The 23836-nt window shown below is 36.5% G+C and overlaps 1 protein-coding gene across 1 annotated transcript in view; it reads left to right on the top strand.

Annotated features, from left to right (window-relative positions):
* The window catches only part of LOC138148346 (transmembrane protein 135), a 90558-nt gene extending 76622 nt beyond the window's left edge, over nt 1-13936 (top strand). Inside the window, exons 7-10 of the mRNA XM_069071040.1 lie at nt 5889-5965; nt 8341-8439; nt 9240-9307; nt 11831-13936. Coding sequence (XP_068927141.1) covers nt 5889-5965; nt 8341-8439; nt 9240-9307; nt 11831-11963 — 377 coding nt within the window. The 3' untranslated portion in view covers nt 11964-13936. The remainder of the gene's footprint in view (nt 1-5888; nt 5966-8340; nt 8440-9239; nt 9308-11830) is intronic.
* Nucleotides 13937-23836: the final 9900 nt, after the last annotated feature.

Below are 23836 nucleotides of genomic sequence, written 5' to 3' on the forward strand. Positions count from 1 at the left end.
TCCTATGCCATCCTGTTTTTGCCAGTACATTGCCCCTTTGTCATCCCCATTATCTCACCTATCTTCAATCTCTCCATATCTACTCACTACTTCCTTGCTCTTTAGAAATGTATCCATGGCTTCATCATCCTTAAAAAACCCTTACTTGAGCTGTCCCTCATTGGAGCTACTCTTCCCCATCCCTATCTCTCCTCTCTTTTGTGACTAAACTCCTTCCATGATTGTCCACAATTGATGCCTCCACAGCCTTTCCTCTCACTCTCCTCTTAATTGTCTTCAATCTGACATCTGACCTCCTTATGCAGTGGAAATTGCTTTCTCACCTTAAATCTATCATCATTGGCTAAGGTGACAAAAAAAAGAGAAATGGCATCCTGGAGGGGCTGAGGGAAACCAGAAACACTGATGCACTATTGGTGGAGCTGTGAACTAGACCAAACATTCTGGAAAGCAATCTGAGACTGTTCTCCAAATTAAATTATGCACACCTTTTTACTCTACAATATTGCTACTAGGTCTGTACCCCAAAGAGATCAAAGAAAGAGGGAAAAGACCCATATACTGTGTGTGTGTGTGTGTGTGTGTGTGTGTGCATGCACTCTTTTTGTAATGGCAAAGAATTGGAAATTGAGGGGAAGCCCATCAATTGGGAAATAGCTGAACAAGTTATAGTATATGACTGTGATGGAATACTAGTGTGTTGTAAGAAATGATAAAGGGGATAGCTTCAAAAAAACTTGTGAAGACTTGCATGAACTGATACAAAGTGAACAGAACCATGAGAACAATTTGTACAACAATAACAATATTTGAAAATAATCAGCATTGAAAAACTTATAATTCCAAGGGATCCATGAAGAAACATAATATATACTTCCAGATAGAGAATTGATAGACTCAGATTGCAGATTGAAGCATATTGTCTTCCTTTCTTTTTCTTTTTTGTTGGACATATTTAATGTGGGAATTTGTTTTGTATGATGATACTTATTGGTAATAGATTTTGTTTTTGTTGACTTTTAAATGGGTAGGGGAGAGGAAAGGAACTGAAAATTCAGAACTGAAAATAAAATACAGGTGAATCTTTGTGAATAAAAACATACAGTTAACTGTGAAAGATAGAAAGAATAAATTGCTCTTTTTAGTTACTAATTATCTGTTAATTGTCCAATATAATGGCCTTTTCTCAGCCCTCATCCTTCCTGACCTTTCTGATGGTCTTAACACACTTGATCATCCTCTTCTCCTTAATACTCTCTTCTGTCTAGGTTTTCTTGATTACCATTCTCTCCTGGTTTTCTTCCTACCTGTCAGACCATTCCTGCTCAGTTTCCTTTCATCTTCATCCAGGGTATACCACAGGGCTCTGTCCTGGACCCTCTTCTCTTCTCCTTTTATACTCTTTTGCTTGGTGATCTCAGTTCCCATGGATACAAAGTTTTGATTATTCTCAAATCTTATCCAGCATTAATCTCTCTGTTGATCTCATCTGTACTTGTCTATTGGACATCTTTTACTGGGTGTTCTGTATACGTCACAAACTCAACATAACCAAAACTGAAATTACTTTCTTTCCCCTTGAAACCTCCCTTCTTCCACATTTTCCTCTTACTGTTAAAACTAACCCTATCCTATCAGATTTTATCAACTCCTTATTTTCTTGCCAAGACCTATTTTACCTTTATAATATCTCTCATATATTCCTTCTTCTCTCCTCTGACACTGCCACCAACATGGTACAGGCCCTTATTACTTCACTTTTGATTTATTGAAATAACCAGCTTATTGGTCTCTCTGCCACAATTCTCTCCCTACTCTAATTCATTCTCCACTCAGCTGTCAAAGTAATTTCTGGAAAACTGAAGTCTAACTATCACTACCCTACTCATTAAACATTAGCAACTCCCTATGATCTCCTGAATTAAATGTAAACTCCTCTGTTACACATTCAAGGCTTTTCATAACCTGTGTCCTCTCCTTACTATTTCTCCCACAAGACACAGGCATTTTTTTCTGGAGCTCTCATGTTCCAGGAATTCTTTCCCTCCTTATCTCTGCCTCCTGGCTCCCAAAGGAACCCCTAAATATTAGTGCCTTTCATCTTGTTTTTCCTCAATTTATCATATATGTGGGATGTTTATAGATAGTTGTTCACATTATCTTCCCCGTTAGATGGAATTCCTCAAGAATAGCTAGTCTTTTGTCTTTATTTGTACCTTCAGCTCTTAGCACAATACCTTGCATTTAGTAGGTACTTAATAAATATTTATTGACTGATTTCCATATACAAAAAACAGGAAGACTATTGCATGTGAAACTATGAATTTGTATTTTGTAGGGTTTTTTTAAGTATATATCAAACTTAACATGATAGCATTACCCTAAATTTCTTTCTGCTCACTTCTTTGTATTTTTTTTTTTGTTTGTTTCTCTGGTACTTTTTTTTTTCTTTTTTTAACGTCATTACTACCCATGAACTACCTACCCCATGACCCTAAATAAAAAGCTTTTAATAAATGTCAAGCATTTAAAAAAAAGTCAAGCAAATAAAATCTATGGGTTGAAAGTGTTTGAAAATATGTATCTCATTCCACACTTGTGGTCCATTGTCCCTCTGCCAAAATATGGAAAGCAAGTTTCATGATCAGCCTATTTACTTTATCTTGTTGTAAGTGTTGTATAAATTGTGCTATTGGATCTATTTAATTTTGTATCAGTTTATATAAGTCTTCCTAGCTTTCTCTGAATCTGTCATTTTCTGTCTTTATATAATAATACTCCTTTATATCCATATTCTGTAGTTTGGTGAACTGGTCCTCAATTGGCATCTGCTTTGTTTCTAGATTTTTGTTACGACAAAAAAAGTTGCTATAAATTTATATTTTTATGTACTTATATATTCATATTATGTGTACATGTGTGCAGGCACACATGTGTATGTGTATCTCCTTTCATTTTGTCTTTGACTTCTTCAGTGTACATGGCTAATAGTGGTATCTCTTTGTCACAGAATGTGTGCAATTTAATGACTTTTTGGGGTATTATTTTAAATTGTTTTCCAACATGGTTGTACTACTTCACAGCTCTAACAACAGTGTTTTAGTGTTCCTGTCCTTTCATAACTCTTCCAACAATTAACCTTTTTTTTCATCTTTACTAATCTAATTTGTTAGTCTGCTATCATCTGATGAGGTAGGACTTAGAATTGTTTTGAGTTGCTCTTATTGCTTGTTATTTGGAGCATTTTTTTCCCTTTAGTTGTTGAGGATTTTCATTCCTTTTATAAATTTCTTGCTCATGTTCTTTGACCATTTATATATTGGAGAATGGCTCTTGTTCATTCATATGTATATATGTTTGTATCAATTCAACAGTCAAGTCAGTAAGTGTACTTACTGTATACCATGCAATATGCTGAATGCCAGAGATATAAAGAAAAACAAAAATAGCCCCTACATTTAAGGAATTAACCTTCTAATGGAGGAGACCATATACAAATAACTCTGTATGCACAGGCTATATACAGGGTAAATTGGAGGAAATCTTAGAGGGAGGACACTAATATTTGGGTAGGGGATGGGAAAAGGCTTCTTGGAGAAGGAATAATTTGAACTGAGTCTTGGAAGGAAGCTAGGGAATCCAGGAGGCAGAGGTGAGCAGAGAGAGCAGTCCAAGCATGGGCACAGCCATTGAAAAGACACAAAATTATGAGATGGAGTGTCATTTTATAACAACAATCAAGGAGATCATTGTAATGCTACATATACCAATTTACCACATTAGTGCTATACTAGTCAGACTGCCAAAGGACATACTAGACAAAATGATAAAATTCATTTAGAGGACCATAATATCTACACTATTGAAGGAAAAATGGGAAAAAAAAAGTATAAATGAAGGGAGAATTGCACTTTTAGCTCTCATTTTTATAAAACAGTATTCATACAGCCTATTTGATGGTGGGTTAAAAAATAGAAAATTAATTCAGAGGGAGATGTCAGACAGGGAAAGAATAGAAACAATTGAATTCAACCCACTTTTCAATAAATTGAGAACATAAACTTTTTTGGTTAAGAATTTCAACATGATATAATTTATAATAAAAATATAATTAATATTAAATTGAGTGGTGAATTTTGTATAAAAATTTATTGAATATTAAATATTAATTGAATATTAAAGTTCCCACCATAAAACTTAAAACCAGGCCAGATCAAATATCTTTCTAGCTTTGGCTAGGGAGAGTATTTGTAACTAAACAAGAGATAAAAATTATCAAAGATAAAACATATTTTAAACTTTAAATACATAAATATTTATAATTATTCCAGCTATATGAATTTGAAAAGCTTTTATATGAACAAAATTAATGCAACTAGAATCAGAAGAGAAGCAGGCAATCTTTGCCTGAAGAGTTATCCAAAGAGTATAGGGAACTAAGACAAATATATTTTACCAAGAGCTATTCCCCCACAGATACAAGTTCAAAGGCTATAACAGTAACTAGCATTTCTAGAGCATTTTATGGTTTGCAGAGCACCTTGCAAATACCTCATTTCATTTTTACAACAACCCCGGAAGATAGATACTGTTATTGTCTCCATTTTGCAAATGAGGAAACTGAAGCTGAGAGAGATTAAGTGGCTTGCTCAGGATCACATAGCTAAGAAAATAGCTGCTGGATTTGGACTCAAGTTTTCCAGACTCCAAGTCCAGCACTCTATTCAGTGTACTACTTAACTGTCTCGACAAACTGTCTTTAAAAGAATTACATGCTATTATTAACCTTAGAAAAGATTATTCCAAATCACTAATAATAAAACAAATACTAATCAAAACAACCTTGAGGTTTCACTTCATAGCCAGAAAGTTAGTAAAGGTGACAACAAATGTGAATAATTGATTTTGGAAGGGCTTTGGAAAGTCAGTTACACTAAAACACTGTTGGTAGAGTTATAAATTGGTCCATTTGTTTTGGAAAACAGTTTAGAGCTAAGAATGATTAAATTGTCCATACCCTTTGATCCAAAGATCACAATGCTACACTTATACCCCAGGGTGGTCTAAGACTTAAAGTCTCAGCTACACAAAATTATTCATAGTAACACTTTCTATAGTAGCAAAATATGAGAAACAAAATACATATCCATCCATAGGAGAATGGCTAAACAAATTATAGTACATGAATGTAATGGAATATTAATGTAATGTAAGCTATTTTGAACATAATGAATATAATCATGAGAAAACTTGTGTCACCCCATTCGTGATGATGTAAACTGATCCATGGGGAAATATATATAGTAACTAACTACAATAACACAAATGGAAGGAACAAAAAAAATGTTAAAATGCTGTGTGATATTAAAGCCAACTTTGCCTCTCAAGAAAAATTGAGAGTGCACCTTTCTGGTTACTTTTTAGATGTAGAGGACTACAGGAGTGAAAAATTGCATATACTATCACACTCAGTTGATCTGTTGGATTAAGTTCACCACTTTTTTAATTCTTTCTTTGTTAATTCTTTGTCCTAAGTGATAGAACTCTAGGTATGGGAAGAGAGAAGGATATATTTGGAAATGTAGGCAATATAAAAATATGATAGTTTGTTTTAAAAATTTCAAATAGATTTTTACAGAATATCAAAAGTATTTTCTTATGTAAATGAAGATGACTCATTGACCGAGAAGCTGATTTTACATGAAATTAACATGAGATGCCTTTTCTCTTTCCAAACTTTAACCTAGTTTATCAGTGCCCAGGAATACTGTTATCAGGGTCTGCTACAACTACAAGTAGCAGTGCCAGTGATGTGGGTAGAATTATTGAATTGTGTTAAATTCAACATTCCAGAACCTTCTCAATATTTCCTGTGTGGTTTGTTGTAGGGTTTTTGGCAGGTGTATCAATGATGTTTTACAAAAGCACGACAATCTCCATGTATTTGGCTTCCAAACTTGTAGAGGTAAGTAAATATCTCTTTATGTGTGTTCTTAGTCTATCCATCAAAGTGTTAAGAGGTTGTATATCACAAGCACAGATTCCAGTGACTGTCATGAAAAAACATAACATAGAATTTTATCTAAAATTATTTTAAGCACTTATAAATATGTTTTATGTCATAGCGACTCAATATAAACCTATTAAAGGATACTTTTCCTCCTTTTTTTGTCCTGCGACTGTCTAGCATTTTAAGCCAAGCAGTAGCGTATTCATTTCCTTCTTTTCATTGTCATATAATCATCTGATGTGGGTATAGGCCATTAGCCCAAAAATGTGTCCTAGAAAAGTGGTTCTCCAGTAATAGAATCTCTGGAGCATTTAATTTATGACTAGAAGGGGTTTTGAATTATTTTCATGTAGAAATAAATTTATTTTGTATATTTTCATTAATATTTAGCAAAGAATTATCAAATTCCCTTTAAATATTTTAAATAGTTTTCATCATTCTTTGATATGATTTCCTTACATAAATTCAATAAATAAATAGAAGCTATAATTATGTAGTAAAAGTCAGCACTGTGGTCAGTATACCTAAAATAGCTTTATAGACTATTTTTTTTTAGAAATCTATGAATTGTCATAAGCATTTACTACTTACTATGTGACCAGCATTTTTTGAGATGCAAGAATTAGAAAACCTTAGATTTGGAAGAGCCACAGCTAACTGAACATAATTTCCTCTAAAACATCCTTGACCTTGTGTCATCAGGACTCTCCTTGATGTCCTATAAAGATGGGGAATCCACCACCTGTCGAAACCACTGCTTCTGGTTTTCTAGTTTTTAGAAAGATTATCCTCACATTAACCCCATATTTGCCTCTTTTTTCATTAGCTCAACTGCCAAAACAAAACAAAACCCTTTTTCTACATACTAGTTTTCTAAATGCTTAAGAACAACTAACATCTCCTCCCTTCTATCCTCCCTCTCCCAATTCCTCTGTTCTCAGTCACTTAAGCCCAGTTTCACTTAATGATCCCTTATATGACATGGCCTACTCTAGAATCTCCTCACTACCTTCTCAGAGCTCTCTCGCTTATCTCAGGTGATAAGCCCAGAACTAACCACATTCCACTGTGGTCTGACCAGGTAGACTACAGTGGTTATGTCGCCTCCCTTGTTCTGGTAACCCTGCTTTTTTTGGTAACATAAGTTAATATTATATTAGCTTTTGAGGCTTCTGTGTCATACTGTACACTCAGAGATCATATTCACATAAACCGTTTTTGTCTAGCCAGACTTCCTTTAGCCTTTACTTGTGAAGTTACCTTTTTAGCAGAAGTATAGGATGATCCTTTGTTTGTTTGGACCTGCATTTTCACTGATGTACATGGGACATGGTAGGGAAATGCCTTCTTTCAGTGCAGATCCACAACTATTGTGTAATTTAGTAATTTGAGAACACTGAGAGGATAAGTGGCTTATACAATAAGTATCAGAAAAAGGGGTGAAATCCAGGTCTTCCTGACTCCCAGGTCAGATTTCTACTTACACTTTTAATTGTTCGATTTTTATCTGTTTTTATTAGATTTGGCCATTGTCCTAGTCTCTTTAGATCTTTTGGTATCTAAGTTAGTCACCCAGGATATTAGTTATCCTTTGTAGCTACATGCTGTTTAGAGATTTAAGAAGCAATATTTATAATTTCATCCAAGTCATTGTGGAACATGGGAGGACCTAGAAGAGATCTCTGGGGTAATCCACCAGAAGCATAATAAGACTTTCTTCCTTTCCTTGGGAAATATATGGTCTAGTTGGGCAAACAAAGCTTAGACTCAAGAAATAATTAGGAATTCATTCATTTTATATCTCAAGGAATCTGAGCATTTCATGTAAATTGTACTTTTGCCAAACTTATTTCTGCATCTTCATTAAATGATTCAGTAATATAAATGAAATAAAAGGGAAATTTTTAATAATATATAAATATAATAAATAAAATTTATTTATTGGGGGGGAGGCAAGGCAATTGGGATTAAGTGACTTGCCCAAGGTTACAAAGCTAGTAGGGGTCTGAGGCTGGATTTGAACTTGGGTCCTCTTGACCTTAGGACTGGTGCTGTATTCATTGCGCCAAAAGGGAAAATTTTGATGCTCCTCTTTGTATAGCCTATAGGCCAACTGGACTTATATTAGCAACTTGATAAATAAGTGTTGTTTTATTTTAAAATTACTGCTGCATGCTTAATGTTATCCATTTTTGTTTATGGTATATTTGTGTCTCATGAGGATTTTCGAATAGCAAAAAATTTGTGATATCACAACTAATATAGAAAATAGTACTATTTTTATTTAAAATGTCATCATTTATAAATCTTGCATTGTGATTATTTTGTAGACCATGTATTTCAAAGGCATTGAAGCAGGGAAAGTTCCTTATTTCCCTCATGCAGATACCATCATATACTCTATCTCCACAGCAATTTGTTTTCAGGCAGTAAGTATGCTCTTTGAAATGGGAAATGAGATTATTGTGGTCTCTAATGCTTATTACATCCAGTGGGAAAACCTAGAATATTACAAGACGTGCATGGTAGAGTGTTTCACTTATCTTCCAACCTAAGGACAGGAATCACTAAGAATACAAAATATCTTCCTGAGTCAGACTGGTTATGTGAATATGCTGCTTCTTGAATGGATATTAAGTTTAGTTTGAAAGTAATTTAGAACTCTAATGTATTGAATAGTCCACCAGGACTTGTGCTTTCCAAGCCAGTAGAGTATTCCCAAAGGGACAATATTGGCATCATCACTGTCATATCAATAGCATACCCTAGTATTTCCAGCAAGAAAATGAAATTTTATAGAAATAACAGCTTTCATTTTCTTGTTCATATTTTCCCAAAGTTCTGAGACCACTTTTATTACTATATTAGGGTAATTGCAGATTGCCTTTGGATGGAGTTTTGTTGTTGTATTGTACATTGATTCATTTTTTGAAGCTACTAAAGTACTGAAAAACCAGTGGTTACTCAATACATACTTCTTGAAGATGCTGACTACCAGTCAAATTGTTTTCTAAAGGAAATTTTTAAAAACTTTTGGAGTCTATAAATGGTATCCTCATTATTATTAGATAAAACACTAATAGATTTAGCATTACTATTGTTGTAATTGTTAATACTAATATATCATGAATACAAAAAAATTAAAGCTAGGCCTACTGCATCTTATAAGCCTGATTATATTTTTGTTATGTCCTGGAAGAAGTTTGATGGCCAGTATTATATTTTTTAGGCTGTCATGGAAGTTCAGACCTTGCGACCATCTTACTGGAAATTCCTTTTAAGGCTCACCAAGGGCAAGTAAGTAACTAAGATGATTTAAACAATTTAAATCTCCTGAAAGGGAAAATCCTCAGTTCTCTTAATGTGGAAAATTCATAGGTCAAATGGATATTTCATATTAGGTAACATTATCATTTCCTCACTCCCTACCCAAATTAACTCAGAGAATAAACAAGATAGGCATTTAGTGAACATGAGTATATCCTTGCCCATCCTTATAGATATTTTGGAAATGCTATTGGCTATAAATAATTACAATGTGATTTTGCTGAAAACTATTGCTATTATATAGAAAACATATATGCATATTTTAACAAATATATTACTAATTTCATAAATGCAAGACTTCTTTTTCTTTAAACTTAATATGTTAAGAAGATTGGCTAAAGATATAAATCCAAAAATTGGACTAATAAACAATTTTGGAAGAAATATCTCTAGTCCTAAAAATATCCTTCTGAACTACATTTGACTTATTCTAGTCAAATAGTTGTGTGTCCCATTCTTTTAGATTTTTAAAGGTGGATACTATATATCCTTCTTCAATAGGCTTACCATTACAACAGTATAGCTATCTCTTTTACAAAATTAAGCCCCTTCTCTTTAATTCTTTCCTCTTTAAAGATAGAGAAGGACTGGAAAGTAATGTTCTCTACTTGAAATTCCCTCCCAAAATGTGAATAAAATTAGTAATTTGACCTTTTTAAGCCTAAATTAACACAGCTCCTTCAATGTCCCTTCATATTTTCAACTGTTTTTATATTCTTCTCTTGATCTTCTCTGATTTCTCTCCTGTTCTTTCTTAAAATATAGTGATATGGACTAAGGGACCAAACTAGGTAATATCATATTAGCCTTTTAAAAATAGCAAAAAAGTTACTGTCCAAGAATTCAGTACTGAAGTAGTGTTAGTATACCCTATTAATTATTTTGGTGTTCTTTATTGGAATTGTTGATATTTGTTTCTGTATGTGTTTTTTGTTTTTTGCTTTTTGGAGGGCAGTTGGGGTTAAGTGACTTGCCCAAGGTCACACGGCTATTTTATGTGTGTATTTTTAAAATATCTTTAATTATTAAATAATAAACAGTTATCTTTGTGTTTCATCCAGCCCCTGGGTCCAAAAATCTCCTACCCTGGTTTTTGGTTTTTTTTTTTCAGTCTCCTTCTTAGTATCGACTTATGTAGTTCATCAAGCACAACTTGATGGTCCAACTGAACATCTATAGCCTTCTTGCAGATGTCCCTGACACAGTTTTATGGGTCACATTTTGGTCAACTCTGTAGAACTAATCCAAATTCTAGGAAAAAAGAAGTGCCTAAAGTGAAAGGAAAGTTCTTCTATCTGCTAATTATATGCTCATACTTGGGGTCCATGCCATAGTCTTCTGAATACATGTAGCTTTTTAAAACATTCTTTATCTCCTTTCTTACTCTAAGAAGTAATTTTCTGCTTATAAGTGGTTTTATATAAGCAGTAGAATCCAAAATGAAACCATGCCTTATTTCCACTAGAAACTTGGATTCCACCCCTCAAACTATACCGGACCCTTTAAGTGGTGCTTTTGCCTTATTGTGCCCAGACCTTCATCTTATATCTTGGTCACCTCCCCCTGTTTCTAGCACCCCTTTATATATTATCCCATATTGACAGAATTTGGCACAGTACTCACTTCCTTCCCTTTTCCATTAATTGTTAGGTCAATCAGATTAAATGATACCAATAAAAAGCAGGTATCTTTTCTATAGTCTTATGTGCCTTAAAAAGTTGAAAATCCATGTTTACTTTGGTTAGTTGGTAGCACAGTGGATAGAGTACCAAGCACAGAGTCAACAAAACTCCTCTTTCAAATTTGTCCTCAGACACTTGCTGTGTGACCCTGGGCAAGTTACTTAACTCTGTTTGCCTTACTTCCTCATCTCTAAAATGATCTGGATAAGGAAATGAGAAACCACTTCCAGGTATCTCTGCCAAGAAAACCCCAGGGGTCATGAAAAGTCTGACATGACTGAAAACAACTGAACAACAACAAAATTGTTTGCTTTAAGTATTAACACCTTTTTTTTTTTTGGAAAGAGAATGAGAAACTATTAATTGAAAGAGAATGACAAACTGTGAAGACACTCATTTATTAAAATGTGCTTGAATTTACTCTATGAGTTAATTGGAATCCTAAATTAGAATCTCTGATATTGCTAGTCTTTAAAAATATGATTCAGTTCATTAAAAAATTCTTAGTAACCTTTGGTTGAAATCTGACATCTATTAGAAAGGTTGAGTTTCAAGCATCCTGAGATTCCACAACTGATTATATCTCTTATATAAAGTATTAGTCAATCATGAGAGAAGAGTGATTTCTGATAACATTTGTAAAACTAACACATCATAAAGTAGGCCATTGCCTATACCATTAGCCAACTTTAGCCTCAGTGTAGCTCTATTCTTTTTATCAGATGAGTGAAATGAATCCAAATGAAATATTACTCAATAGCAGGATTCATTAAGTCTGCATTTGCTTACACTCTCACCATTCATTTTCTAGGTTTGCAGTCATGAACAGAAAAGTCCTTGATGTATTTGGTACGGAAGCATCTAAGCACTTCCCAGATTTCACACCCCAGTTGGATCCAAGATATACTTCTGTGGTACCAGACCTACCCATGGAGCTTTCTTGAAGATTATTCCTTACTATGACTAAATGTGATTATCATTTTCATCTGAAAAGTTAATTGAGTTGGACAGAAAGAAGAGGGCCCACGTTCCACCTCAGTGTTATTTCAATGAGAAATGCTTTTTATTGATCATAAATACTGAAGCTTTTTAGGAAGGTGTTGCTTAATAATTAAGCTCCCTCCATAGCCAGAATATGATTGTCGATCATTGTAGTATTTGACAGTAATGGTAGAAGAGTCTTGATTAAATTATGTCCATGAGTAATGGTAAATGGTCTCAAGGAAATGAAATGACATAAACATATGCTTAAAATAATACTTTCAAACACATCTTTAGTTCATTCCAATATATTTCTTGGTGAGCCTAAGAATAGTTCACATTTGAGAATTTATGAAGGATCACGAATACACAAATTTGCTCTACTGTATTTCGGTTTAATTTTTCATTTGGCAACTGTGGTGGTGAATGCCCCATATTTAAAATAATTTCAAAAACTGCTATTTGGTCACTAAGTAATTTAAGGGAAAACAATGACCATTTTGTTTTAGGGTTACAGAGGTATCTTTTACCATCTCATTAAATATGGCAGTAACATCATCTTTAAAGCTCTGTTGTTAACACTGATAACTTTACCCTTCCTGATGATAAGATGGGCCATTTGGCAGTCTAGTTAACACATGATCCACATGGAAGGAAATCATAGTTTGTCAAGTGGAAATTGTCATATCTGAGAAAGCTGAAATGCAGTGTTTAAATATTTATGGAAGCATTTCAAGTGAACACTAAAGAAGTTACTTTTAAAAGTACCAGCTTCCTGTAGATGAATTGTACTCAAATTTGTTAATAAGGATTGTATTCTTCAGAGCTAGGTTTTAAATGCCATTGCTGTTCCAGAAGGGATCAAAATATTGTGGAACAGTCTTCTAAGAAAACTAGCTTAAGCAAATTCCTAAAGCCGTGTTTGTTCACGTTCGTGTGTCACACAGGCAGTGAGTTGTTTTATATTGACAGTGACAGCTACTGACAACATGAAATGCCACTGGTTGTTAAAAATCAGTTTCTTGACAAATTTGCTTCCGATTTTGTACTGCCTTTTTCCCATTGTCACCATGTTTTTTCTGTGTTAGAATAAAGTAGTGACAAAATATAGTCACTGCTAATTATGAATGTTAGTTCAGAACAGCTGTGGCTGGAATATGATCACTCTTTAGAGCTTTTCAGGGAAAAGTTGTACTTTTCTAAGCTAATAAAGCTTGGACACTTGTGATGTCTGCTGTGAATGGAACATATAATAAGAATGACTATATTTTTTTAATACAATTTAGTTGCTGAAAAGTTTGTAGCCCATTGTAAATTAATTATGGAGTAGAACCTGTGTTGCGACTGGAATTGTAACCCTGCCTTTAAAATACTTAATCCCACATATTCAGTTTCATAAAGCCTGCAACTCCATCCTCTGTTGTTATGGCAAACTGAGACCCAACAGAAATCAAGGCATTGATGGTAACATAGTAGAGATCTACATTGGTTTCATCTAAATACTTTGTTTTGATTAACTCTGTAGAGCTGACATGTGCCATCAGGACATACTAGTAAGAAATTGTGTCAGTTTCTGACTCCCAAATTGTATTAACATAGTTTTAAAGTTTTTCCTCATTGGAATCAACAAATGATAGGCTCCATATTAGGAGTTTAAGACTATTAAGCACTGCAATAACCAAGAAGCATTGCTGTCTGCATCTCTTGTTTCTTTCATTCAGAAGCCTTGGGTTATAATGCTTTCTTTGTCATGTAAAAATAAAATCCTTTTGATCCATAAGTTATTATTTTCATTGATATAAAAAGATCATTTGTTGGAATGACTTAAGTCCTACTGTAATTTTCTTTCTGAGATTCTAGAGTAAAATATTTGCTGCTTATAAAGATTCAATTCTGTGATTTACTTTTATTAATAAAAACTGGTAAATAGCCTGGATAGAGTTCCTAAGTTTTTCTTGGAGGGAGGGAGAGAAGGAAGGAGGGGGAAATGGAGGGAACAATCCTGTAAATATTCAGAAGTATTCTGAGGAATATGAAAAAAAGTTAACTTCTCCTTTTCCCTTCTATACTTCACAGAAAAAATTGGCTAAAGTGATCCATTTGTTCTTCATTATTTTCAGGGTTCCAAGGTAAAGTCCCCATGATCAAAAGTCATCCTATTAAAAAAGGTTTCCTCAATTCTAGTAATAAGACATCTGATGATGACCTTCATTGTTCCCTAGAATGCTGTGTCATTCTCTGTAGTGCTCCTTTCTTTCTTACAGATACTCCTTGCATAGGAAATAAAGATCAGGTAACTGACAAAGAGGCAAAGGGCCAGGGTAGAAAGTAAGATGTTACTGTTCTATAGATGGAAAGTTTCCTGAGGATAGGGACCATTTCATCTGGTCTTTGTATTCCCAGCAAAGGGCAGTGACACAGTGGGATGCATTTAATAAATGTTTGAATTGAATTGAATTGAATCTTCTCTGTGCAATCCTGTGGTGACTAATATCTTGACATCTCAGGATAATTTTAACCCATAATAGAGGGGCATAGTCCTAGCTCCCCTTCTTCAGCACTACCATTCCCTCTGTGGCAGCTAGGTGGTACACTGGATAGAGTACTGGGCTTGGGATCAGGAAGATTCATCTTCATGAGTTCAAATCTGGCCTCAGACATTTATGAGCTGTGCGACCCTGGGCAAGTGACTTAACCCTGTTTGCCTCAGGTTCTCATCTGTAAAATGAACTGGAGAAGGAAATGCCAAAACCATTCTGGTATCTTTGCCAAGAAAACTATGAATGAGGTCACGCAGAGGCGAACTCCACAACAACAGCACTTCTAATCCAATTGCTTCGTCCACTGAGCATTTTAGGTGAGTGGGGTGATTTTAGGTGATGTATCTCTAGTGCCAGGGTACCTTCTTCCAAGCCTCAGGGTCACAGGATCCTAGGGACATGGAAGATTCAAAGTCAGTGCCAGGTCTCTGTTCGAAGCTGCGTAGCTTCATGTGACTTTGCTGTGTCTCACTTAGGTGGACTGACTATACAGTGACAAAAGTCATTTTGGTTTGTCTTGTGGAAGCAGGGCAGGACTGATCATAGTAGAGATATATTACAGGGGTGGCTAGGTGGCACAGTGAGTAGAGCACCGGCCCTGGAGTCAGGAGGACTTGAGTTCAAATGCGGCCACAGATACTTAACACTTACTAGCTGTGTGACCATGGGCAAGTCACTTAACCCCAACTGCCCTGCCTTCCCCACTCCAAAAAAAAAAAAAGATATATTAAAACATATTTCAACCTGCTGAAGCAACAACAACTTTAAGGTCAGTCAGTCTTGGGTTGACAGCTATGATGAAGAAAGTCATGTGTGATTTAATGTCGCCATAATGATGAATGAATGTTGTTAACATCAAATTTTGTATGCTATCCTGCAATTGAAACACTTGACATGTTGAAAGAAGCTTATGAAGAGGAATACCTTGCTAAGGCAGGAGTTTTGGATGTCACCTAAGGCTTTATAGAAATGTGAGAAAAGACCAAATTTGACCCTGAAGAAAAAGAAGGATGAGAATGTACTTCCCTCTCTCCTTTCTAGAAAGGGAGGATTGTGGGTATAGGGCACTTCATGTAACATAGTCTCAGACTTGGTTGATGTTTTGTTAGTTTTGCTGACCTGGTTTTTTTTCCCATTTTTTTATTCTTTCTTATAAGGCAGGGGTTCTTAAATTTGGATCCATGAATTTGATTTTTAAAATATTTTGATAACTATACTCCAATATAATTGATTTCCTTTGTAATCCCGTGTCTTTTATTTTAAGTATTTAAAATCATTATTCTGAGAAAGGATCTATAGGTTTTACCAGACTGCCAAAGAATTCATGACATAGATTAAGAAACTCTGTTAAAAGGGGTAGCTTCTGAGGGTTGGAGGTTACATTGGGAAATGAAATTTTTACATACTTTATTAGCGTGGTTCAAGTTATTTAACTTAGGTTTGGTTTATTCATCTGTAACATGGAGATAATAACTGGATTTGCAGGATGATTATAAAAACAACAAAAAAGCACCTTGTGAACTATAAAACACTAAGTGAATATTAAATGTTACTGTGTTCAAAGGAGGCTTGAATTCACTTTTAAGGAGTTAAAACTATTTTGACGCAGGGCATCATCATTGCCATGAGTCTGCACACCAAAAGCTGAGCTTCCTCAGGTGACTACTCTGAAGAGGACAGCACACTTTCATAGATACATTCTAATGTACCTGCTCACAAGTGTTTCATTCCCTTTTCATATTGGAATTCTTTTTTTGGCCCAGTGATTGAAGGGCACGGATAAAGTACCAACCACTTGAGCCCAGATGATCAGCCTTCCCTCCTGTGGTTTGAAAAGTGCTCTATCAATACTAGATTAGAGGGTGGCTAGGTGGCACAGTGAATAGAGCACTGGCCCTGGAGTCAGGAGGACCTGAGTTCAAATGGGGCCTCAGACACTTAAAACACACACACACAAAACTAGCCATGTGACCTTTGGCAAGTCACTTAAACCCAATTTCCCTCCAAAAAAAAAGCAAAAAAAAATGCTAGATTAGAGACATTTCTACTGAATTATAATCACCTTGAGGCTAGGGTTCCTGTCTTAGTCATCAATATGTGATTCAATAAATACTAGAATAAGTTAAAGCAATGATGGCCAGCCCATGCAGAAGTCAGCAAGTTTCAGTATTTAGAATGAGGGAGGGATGCTATATGCAGTAAATGTTTTAAAAACATTTTTGTCCAATTAACAGGAATTGATTTTCTCTCCCTTGCTACACCCCACTAGTGAAACAAAAAAGAAGAAAAACCAAATCCTTATATAACCAGTATGCTGAAGCAAGCAAAGTGAATTCCCACATTGGCCATGAACAAAAAAAAAAGTCTCATTCATAGCACACTAAAAACCTGTAGTGTTTGGGCAGGATGCTTCATCATCGTATCTCTGGAATCATGTTGGCTATTGCATTTATCAGAGTTCTTAAGTCTCTCAAAGTTGTTTATTTTTTATAATGTTACTATTACTGTATAAATTGTTCTCCTTATTCTGTATAAGCAGTAAATTTTAATCAGGACATTTTCATTGCTTCCATGACACTATCTATCCATTTCATCCTCTTCTGTCCCCTTCTCCCTTTGCCTTCAATCTTTCCCAACATCGAGGTCTTTTTCAGTGAATTCTGTGTTCTCACTATGTGGCCAGAATATTTAAACTTCAGCTTCAGTATTTGACCTTCCTGTGACTAGCCTTTTTTTCTTTTTCAATTTCTTTTAAATATTGGCTGATTTGACCTCTTTGCTATCTAAGGGACTCTCCGAAGTCTTTTCTGGCATCACAGTTCAAAAGCGTAGCTTGTGCATTGCTCAGCTTTCCTTATAAGTGCGCTTATTTCCTTATAAGTCTCTCATAGATGTACATTGCCACTGAGAAAAAAAAAAACATATAGCTCTGACTATACAGACCTTTGTCGGCAAGGTGATATCTGATTTTTAGTATGGTGTCCAGATTTGCCATAGCTTTCCCTCTAAGAAGCAAGCACCTTTAGTTTCATAGCAGCAGCTGCTGTCTGCAGTGATCTTTGAGCCCAAGAATATAAAATCTGACACTGTTCCATTTCTTCTCCTTCTTTTTGTTGGAAACTGATGGGACCAGTTACCAAGAACCCTCATCAAGAGGCTTCTTAATTCTCTTCACTTTCTGCCATCAGAGTAGTATCATCTGCATATCTGAGATCGTTGGTATTTCTCCCAACATCCTTGATTCTGGCTTTTGATTCATCCAGCCTGGCATTTCATGTGACGTCCTCTGCATTTCAAGTTTAACAAGGTGACAATATACAGCCTTGTCCTGCTCCTTTTCCGATCTTAAATCAGTTGTTCCATGTTCGGCTCTAACTGTTGTTTCTTGATCCATATACAGGTTCCTCAGGAGACAGGTAAGATGATCTGGTATTCCCATCTCTTTGAGGACTTGCCACATTTTGTTGTTAGATATCTATAATGAAAGGGAGCTCAATGAAAACTGGAGTATTTGGTGCAGAACTCATGGAAGAACCTGTTTTAGCTGGGATTTGAAGAATGGAAGCTTTTGAAATGGATTGTCAAAATAAGAATGCTACCCTTTAGACACAGAGGAATAATAATAATCACCAATTAGAGCACTTGAAAATTTACAAAGCACTTCATACACATCTTGCAATAGCCCAAAGCAGGAGGTGTTACATTTGTACAAATAAAATAATCTGTATTTTACAGATGAAGAAACTGAGGCCTACACAAGTTAAATAATCTTTTCATGGTCACACAGCTAAGTGTCTGAGGTATGATTTGAATTTAGGTCTCCCTGACTCCAAATCCATCATTCTTTCTACTACTTGATGCTGTCTCTTAGGATTAATTATCTGACTTAGACTTTTGCACATAGTAGGCACTCAATAATGATCAGAATAAATGAATGGCTGAATGGATAATAACCAGTTTGTCTTCTGGCTAAAATTTTTTGTAGGTAACTTCATATGCTGTTTTTTGTCAACTCCTTTTAGAATTTAAACCCTAGATAATATGAGAATTGCCTTCCATCTCTTGGAAGAGAAGCCTAACTACAAAATGAGGCATACACTTTTCAGACATGGCTAATGTGTTGATATGTTTTGCTTGACTATACATATTTGTTATAAGAGAGAACTTGAAGAAGCAGTGTAGTGATAGAGATAGGGAAGAAAAAGAAAGAGGGAATCAGTAAAAAAAAAATAACAGAAAAATAGAAATTTCAATGAGACACAAAGAAGGCAATTTTGTTATTACTTTGTTAAATTTAATATAGACTTTGTTTTAAAAATCTCGGGTTCATAATTTCATATATCACTTTTTGGTGCCTTGTATCTTGGAATGTTTGTATTTATTAATGATGGCTATGCTCATCATAAGAACAAATTAATTTTCTTTAAAACCAAGTGAGGAAAGTGTTGCCCCCTCAGTCAGTCTTTTAGCCTTTTACCACTGACAGTATGTTAGCTCTCTGGAGCAAGAACCTGTGGGGAATGGGAAAAGTTTTTTTGCCTCCCCACCTGCCCCTCCTCCAACCCCCATCAAATCTAAATTGCGGATGTAGTTGAACTCTCCTGCTCCGGTGGAGAGGCCCCTTAAGAATGGCTTTATGGAATAGCTGTGGAGCAAATACTGCCCCTGGCTTTTCCTACCAGGGCCTGGAAAACATTATAGCTTGTAAGATTTTCTAAGCGTTCCAGGAAATTGGCTCTCAATACCCTCGCAGCAGCACTGGGAGCCAGGTTGGTTTAAGGTCTTGGAGAAATGATTGGTCATCCATTTCATTTGTTTGCTTTTCCCTTAGAGAGCTAGAAGCCTGGATTCTTCCCCACTTACACAACCCAAAGCTCGAGCCAAATCCAAACCAGAAGCAGACAGGGGAGGACAAAAAGCTTTTCCTTCTCAGTCAGTTTCATGGGGTGAAAAACTATAGGCAGTTTGCCCAGATTTACAACCCTATATCTGATTTTTCCAGAGAACATTCTGCCAAACATGAGTGACTATATCTCTTGCTGAGAGAGCTGTAATCACAGATAGTGGAAGTCTTGAGACCTGGACTATGAATGCAGAATTGGCCCCAGCAAATGTGCACTAAAAGAAATAACACCCTACTGTCTTATAACATTAAGAAACATAGCATCCAAGAATAAGGGGTCAGAAATCCCACTGAACTCTGCCCTTGTCATATATACAAGGAGTTCTGCGTCAGGTTCGGTTCTAGGGACTGACTACAGAGTGGGAAAGATTTTGATGAACTGGAATGTTTCCAGAGACAAGTCAGAATGGTAAAGGGCCTCCAGTCCATACTGTATGAGGAACAGTTTAAAAAAAAAAACAAACCTACTAGGAGATGTTTACCCTTGGAGAAGGGAAGATTCAGGGAGGACAAGTCAGTTGCCTCTAAGTATCTGAAGGGCTGTGGAAGGGAGAGAGGCAGGGTAGAAGAGGGATAAATTAGGCCTGTTTGTCCCGGAGTAGAAAGTGCAGAAGCTGACAGATTTAGGACTGATGTCAGGAAAAACTTCCTAACAATTAGAAGGGTGGAATGAGTTGCCTCAGGAAGTGATGGGTTCTTCCTTACTGGTGGTCGTCAAACAAAATATGGACGACCATCTACCAGGTAAATCAGAAATGAATTTTCTTTTCTCATATGTATTATCACTGAGGATATAGATGGTCACCGAGGTCTCTGAAATCATGTCATTTTATAGTTTTTCAAAACACTTGTCACAATGTTTCATTTTAATGCTTCCAGGCACCCTGTAAGGCATCCTCTCTACCTTTCATTTTTAGAATTACATATATAATTATATTGTACCTATAATTTTATAATACATATTTTATAATTATATATAATATAATGGCATGTATTTTTCAAAGGTTTACAAGTGGGTATTTTTGTCTTTTTGGAGGGGAGGAGGAGAAGGCAGAGCAATTGGGGTTAAGTGACTTTTCTAAGGTCACACAACTAGTAGTAAGTGTCTAAGGACGGATTTGAACTCAGGTCCTCCTGACTCCAGGATTGGTGCTCTATTTGCTATGCTACCTCACTGCCCCATACAAGTATTTTTTTAAATACAAGTTTATTTTTTACATACATTTGTAATCTGTTCCTACTATCCTTTCATTGATCAACAACAATAAAAACCCTTAAAAAAGCTCTCATCATAAATATGTATAAACCAGTGGAAAGGGTATATATCTTTTTTTTTAAGCAATCAGAGTTAAGTAACTTGCTCAAGGTTACACGGCCAGTTATTTCTGTGTGTGGTACTGAGTGCCTGAGCCCGACACTGGAGCCCAAGCTCTTACTGGCTGTGCTACCTGGCTGCCCCAAGGGTATATATCTTTATAACCATTTTAAAGATGAGAAATGGGGTGGCTAAGTGGTGCAGTGAATAGAGCACTACCCTTCCCCCTCCAAAATGCAAAATAATAATAATAAAGATGAGAAAACTGAAGCTTAAGCAAGGCCACACAAGAAGTAAGCCACTGGGATGAAACCCCAAGTCTTCCCTCCTTCCCTCCATTTTGTAGTAGCACCATTGAGTTGTTAAATTTGTGTTAGGTGGTACAGTGGACAGAGTGCTGGACTTGGGGTCAGGGAGACCTGAGTTCAAATGCAGCTTCAGATACCTAGTAGGGTCTGACCCTGTGCAAGTTACTAAATCCTGTTTGTCTCAGTTTCATCCACTATAAAACAGGAATAATGATAGCAGCTACCTGCTAGAGTTGTTGTGAGGACCAAATAGGATACTATTTTAAAACTTAGCCTGGTGCCTGGAATATAGTTGTTGTTCAGTTCTTTTGACCCCATTCTGAGTTTTCTTGGCAAAGGTACTGGAAAGGTTTGCCATTTCCTCCTCCAATTCATTTTACAGATGAGGAAACAGTATTAAGTGACTTGGCCAGGGTCAACTAGTAAGTATCTGAGACCTGATTTGAGCTCAGGTCTTCCTGACTCCAGGTCTAGAATTCTATCCACTGAGCCACCTCCCTGCTCTAGGAACTGGGAATATGAAGACCAAAATGAAACAGTTTGGAGCTTACATTTTGTCAGGGAAAATAATATGCACACATAGAAGTTATATATATACATATATATATATATATATACATATATATATAGTGTATAAATTTCTGGGGAGGGAGCATGCCATTAGTAGCTGAGTGACCTCATTGGGAGTGACTTCATGTAGGATGTGGCTCTTCTGAGGGAAACAGGATTCTAAGAAGCAGAGGTGAGGAGGACATCTATTCCAGACACAAGAGGCTGACAATGCAAAGACAAAGAAGGAAGAAAAGGAATGACATGACAGGAAAGAAAGGTCAGTTGGAGCCACATTGTGAAAGGCTTTAAATGATGGAAGAGTTTGTATTTGCCTAGAGACAAAAGCCAGTGGATGAGGCCTAAATTCCACAAAAACCTATGATGCAAATTGAATTCATAGTGCAAAGTATCCTGCATGGGATAGGCCCTGAATGAATGCTTGAGTTGAACTTTTGCTAATGATTTCACTTTTTCTTTAAATCATGTGTTGACTTTGGACAACAGACCTTGGGACACTTCCTTCCAGTTATCTTGGCCGGTAATAGATAAGCTTTCTGGTGCTAAAATCTTGGCCCAGCAGGGCTCCGTTCAGACAATGAATCTGCCCCTCTAGCTGCTTTTTACCCATCCTTCCTACCCTTTCCTGTATCAACAATACTCGCACCAACTCATCTCTTCCATGAAGTTCCCTGAGTGGCCCCAATGCTGTAACAGCTTCTGTGTTTGGCTGCCTCCTAATCTTTGCCTAGTGTCCTTAATGCATGCACCAGCCTCCCCACCCCCACTTTCTGCTATGTTACACCATTCCAGCCTTTCAGTAATAGCAAAACCCAGTTCTATTCAAAAGCCTGATTCCCAGAATGAAAAGGACATAGTATCTGAAGCCAGAGGACTATAGACTTGGAACTGGAAAGGGATGTCAGAGGCCGCTTAGTCCAATCCCCTTCATTTCCTACCTGGCTTCTCTCCTGGACTTCATCACTGTCTCCAGAAACTCATCTTTCTTCAAGATTACATCAACTCTGAAACTCAGACGTCCTCAGTCAATGCCTCCTACCCCTGAGGTCTCTCCCTCCTTCTTATTGGAGAAAGTGTACATCAGAGGGCCCCTTCCAAGTCCTGCGTTGAAGGAAAGGGCCAAGGGCAGCCATCTCGGGGTGGGGAGGTACAAGATTGGACTGTCTTTTGTCTTTCTTTGTGTCCCTAGGAGTTAACAGTTCCTGGCACTGGGCACTTAAATGTTTATTGACTAACTCGTTTAACAGATGAGGAAACTGAGATCCACAGAGGTTAAATAACTTGCCCAAGGTCACATCAGTAGAGCCAGAGGCAGAAACCATTTCTGGTTCCAGAATTGATACTATTTCTCATATTTCAAGACCTGGGTCCTGATCCTGGCTCTTCCACTAACTAGCTGTGTGACCATCAGTAAATCACTTACCCTCTCTGAACCTCAGTCCATTTATAAAACAGTAATGGGAGGAGTTATACTAGAATCAGGAGTGGGGAACCTGTGACCTCGAGGATACATGTGGCCCTCTAGGTCCTTAAGTATGGCCCTTGGACTGAATCCAAACTTCACAGAACAAATCTGTCATTTGGGTTCAGTCAAAGGGCTGCACTTGAGGACCTAGAGGTCCACATGTGGTCTTGAGGTGGCAAGTTCCCCACCCCTGGAAGTATTCAGCAATATTTCCTATGATACTATGACTCCACACAGTTTCCAAACCCCATCTCTGAACCATCACTACTGTTAACCCCAAACTATCCCTGTACTTTCCACCACATGTTTGAATGTTCCTATTAATGATGATTTTCTATGTGCTTTCCTTATTTCTCTCCATCAAAAATATAAGCTTCTGTCAGACAGTTCTATACTTAACCACCTTCAATAAAGACTTGGCAAATGAAGAAATTAACTGCTGATAGCTGGGGACCAAGTGAGTAAGACCACAGATATTTGGTATTGTGTTTCTCTCCAGGACGCTCTCCTGACTCTCCAATTTTTCTCCACCATGCCAACACCATAGAACCCTCTTCTCCCTGGAAGCTTGCTTCATTGACTGATTCCTCCAAGCATCTCCTTTAAGGAGGATGCCCAGGCCAACCTTATCTTTATTGCTTTCCAGACTGCCTACTGACTCTGCAGACTTTCTTTTCCTCTTCAGAGCACTGCCCCACCCCAACTCCCATCACCACTGTCAATACCTAGATCCTT

The sequence above is a fragment of the Petaurus breviceps genome, unplaced genomic scaffold (genome assembly GCF_028583685.1).
Source record: "Petaurus breviceps papuanus isolate PSGF00001 unplaced genomic scaffold, PetGlider_PUasm1.0 90823, whole genome shotgun sequence".
In the NCBI taxonomy this organism is placed as follows: Eukaryota; Metazoa; Chordata; class Mammalia; order Diprotodontia; family Petauridae; genus Petaurus; species Petaurus breviceps.